Source organism: Austrofundulus limnaeus, unplaced genomic scaffold (assembly GCF_001266775.1).
Source record: "Austrofundulus limnaeus strain Quisiro unplaced genomic scaffold, Austrofundulus_limnaeus-1.0 Scaffold312, whole genome shotgun sequence".
Lineage (NCBI taxonomy): Eukaryota > Metazoa > Chordata > Actinopteri > Cyprinodontiformes > Rivulidae > Austrofundulus > Austrofundulus limnaeus.
In genome coordinates, this window is record NW_013952714.1 from 462,373 (window position 1) to 464,191 (window position 1,819).

The window sequence follows — 1,819 nt, forward strand, 5'->3', positions numbered from 1 at the left end:
GGGCAGTATTGATCTTTTTCATACAGACATATTATCTTAAGATAATTGAAAGGGGCAGGGTGTGGGGGGGTATGGTCCGTGGCGAGTTGAGTTACTTTCTCCCAYTCTTGCACTTTCCATCGCCACCAAACTTCATTTATATTTCGTGTCTTTTTACTTTTTTCCTCTGTAGATGTTTTGGCCTTCGAMAAATAACTTTGGGTCTTGGTCAAAAAAGAGGTCGGGGGATTTAGGTTTTATCGGCTCAAGAGAAGAATGAGACTGACGGCGGATTGATCTGTTTTTTTCCATGAGACTACCATGTTTCCTTCAGCAATGTGCATCAAACGTGCGTCACGTTCAGAAAAAAAGGGGTGTATACTACTTATCGTATTTTTTTCTGTTTCTTTGGCTTGTCAACACAATTTAAAATCTGTTGTATAGTTTGAACGCTCTACTTTTGACACAACTTGAAACAAAGTCTCAGAAAAGGCGTATCTTTCCAGCTAGAGGGATTTAAATAGGTCATGAGACCAAGCTCCAAAAGGTTAATATACTGACATAATTTTTAAATACAGTCACCATATTTCAGTACCCAGGTATACCACAATACCGTCATACCACCCAAGCCTAACCAGATCAAAAAAGCTGAAGGGAACACATTGCATCAGTGCATCATACGCACCACATCCCAGCAAAATCTTGTGCAACACAACCACAGATCTGGGAAGATGTGCTGACAAAGCGGTAGTAATTACTGCATGTCTTATCCTTTAAGGTTAGATGACGAACAACAATAGGTTGAAGGGAAAAATAATAATCGTGTGTGTCATGAGCGGTAGGGGGAGGGTGGTATCATGACTTACATACATATGTCGAGCCATCTGTGGGGACAAATGTCACGTTACATAAGATATTAATCTTACATGTGAGGTGGGTTGTCTCTTTAAAACAAACATGGCTATCTACGACAGGAAACCACAGGTACAAGCCTGTTTGTTGTGTGCGTGAATGCTCAACCACACGTACCTGCAAGCTTGTGCTTTGGTCAGAGAAGGGGGAGCTGAAGAAACATGTGACAATGCTCATGACGGTCTCGGTTACGTAACGCTCCAGCACGGTATCTGCATGCTTCCTGTCACTGGTGTTGTTGCACACCTAAGAAAGGACAGAGACGACAATTGCATGAGGCTAAGCCCCTTCATAGCACTTCTTGGATGTAGACGGGTACAGCCTACAAAAAGTATTAATGCCCCCCTTGGATGTTTTATGCTTTTATTGCTGTCATAAATTCACCATAATCAATACAAACTGGCCATCTTTACAAAATAAAGTACAAAAAACTATTCAATGTTAAAATAAAATCAATTTTTTACAAAGTAATCCTAAACAAATAAAAATATTGAATGTAAAATAAGCAATGACATAAATATTTATCCCATTAAAATTGATTGTCCTAATTTAACTCTGATAAATTATTATTGAAGAGAACAAGTCAGGATATCACATAAAGAACAGTTAGAATTTTCTATCTACTGATCTCAGCATATATTTTATGCCTAAAATAGGAATGCATATTACTTACTAGCTTTCCTACCAGAGTTTTAACATGTTATGTTGAAAAATAATGGAGGTATTTTGGTAAAATCTTAAAAGCAACTTTATTCAAAGGTTATGTGATGAAAAGTAGTGCTGGGAATAGATTAAATTTTTTTATCGCAATTAATCTCAAGATATTTTTGCGATTAATCTGACTTTATTTTTATTTATTTATTTATTTATTTTTACAAACAATCACTTTACTATGGCTGAATATGTAGGTTTGTATATTGCAATACAC

General features: G+C 36.8%; 1 protein-coding gene across 1 annotated transcript in view; it reads right to left on the bottom strand.

Annotated features, from left to right (window-relative positions):
- Positions 1–1,819, bottom strand: part of itpr1b (inositol 1,4,5-trisphosphate receptor, type 1b) — a gene marked incomplete in the record, with an annotated part of 134,739 nt that overhangs the window by 90,062 nt on the left and 42,858 nt on the right. The window contains 1 exon segment of the mRNA XM_014021964.1: positions 1,009–1,137. Coding sequence (XP_013877418.1) covers positions 1,009–1,137 — 129 coding nt within the window.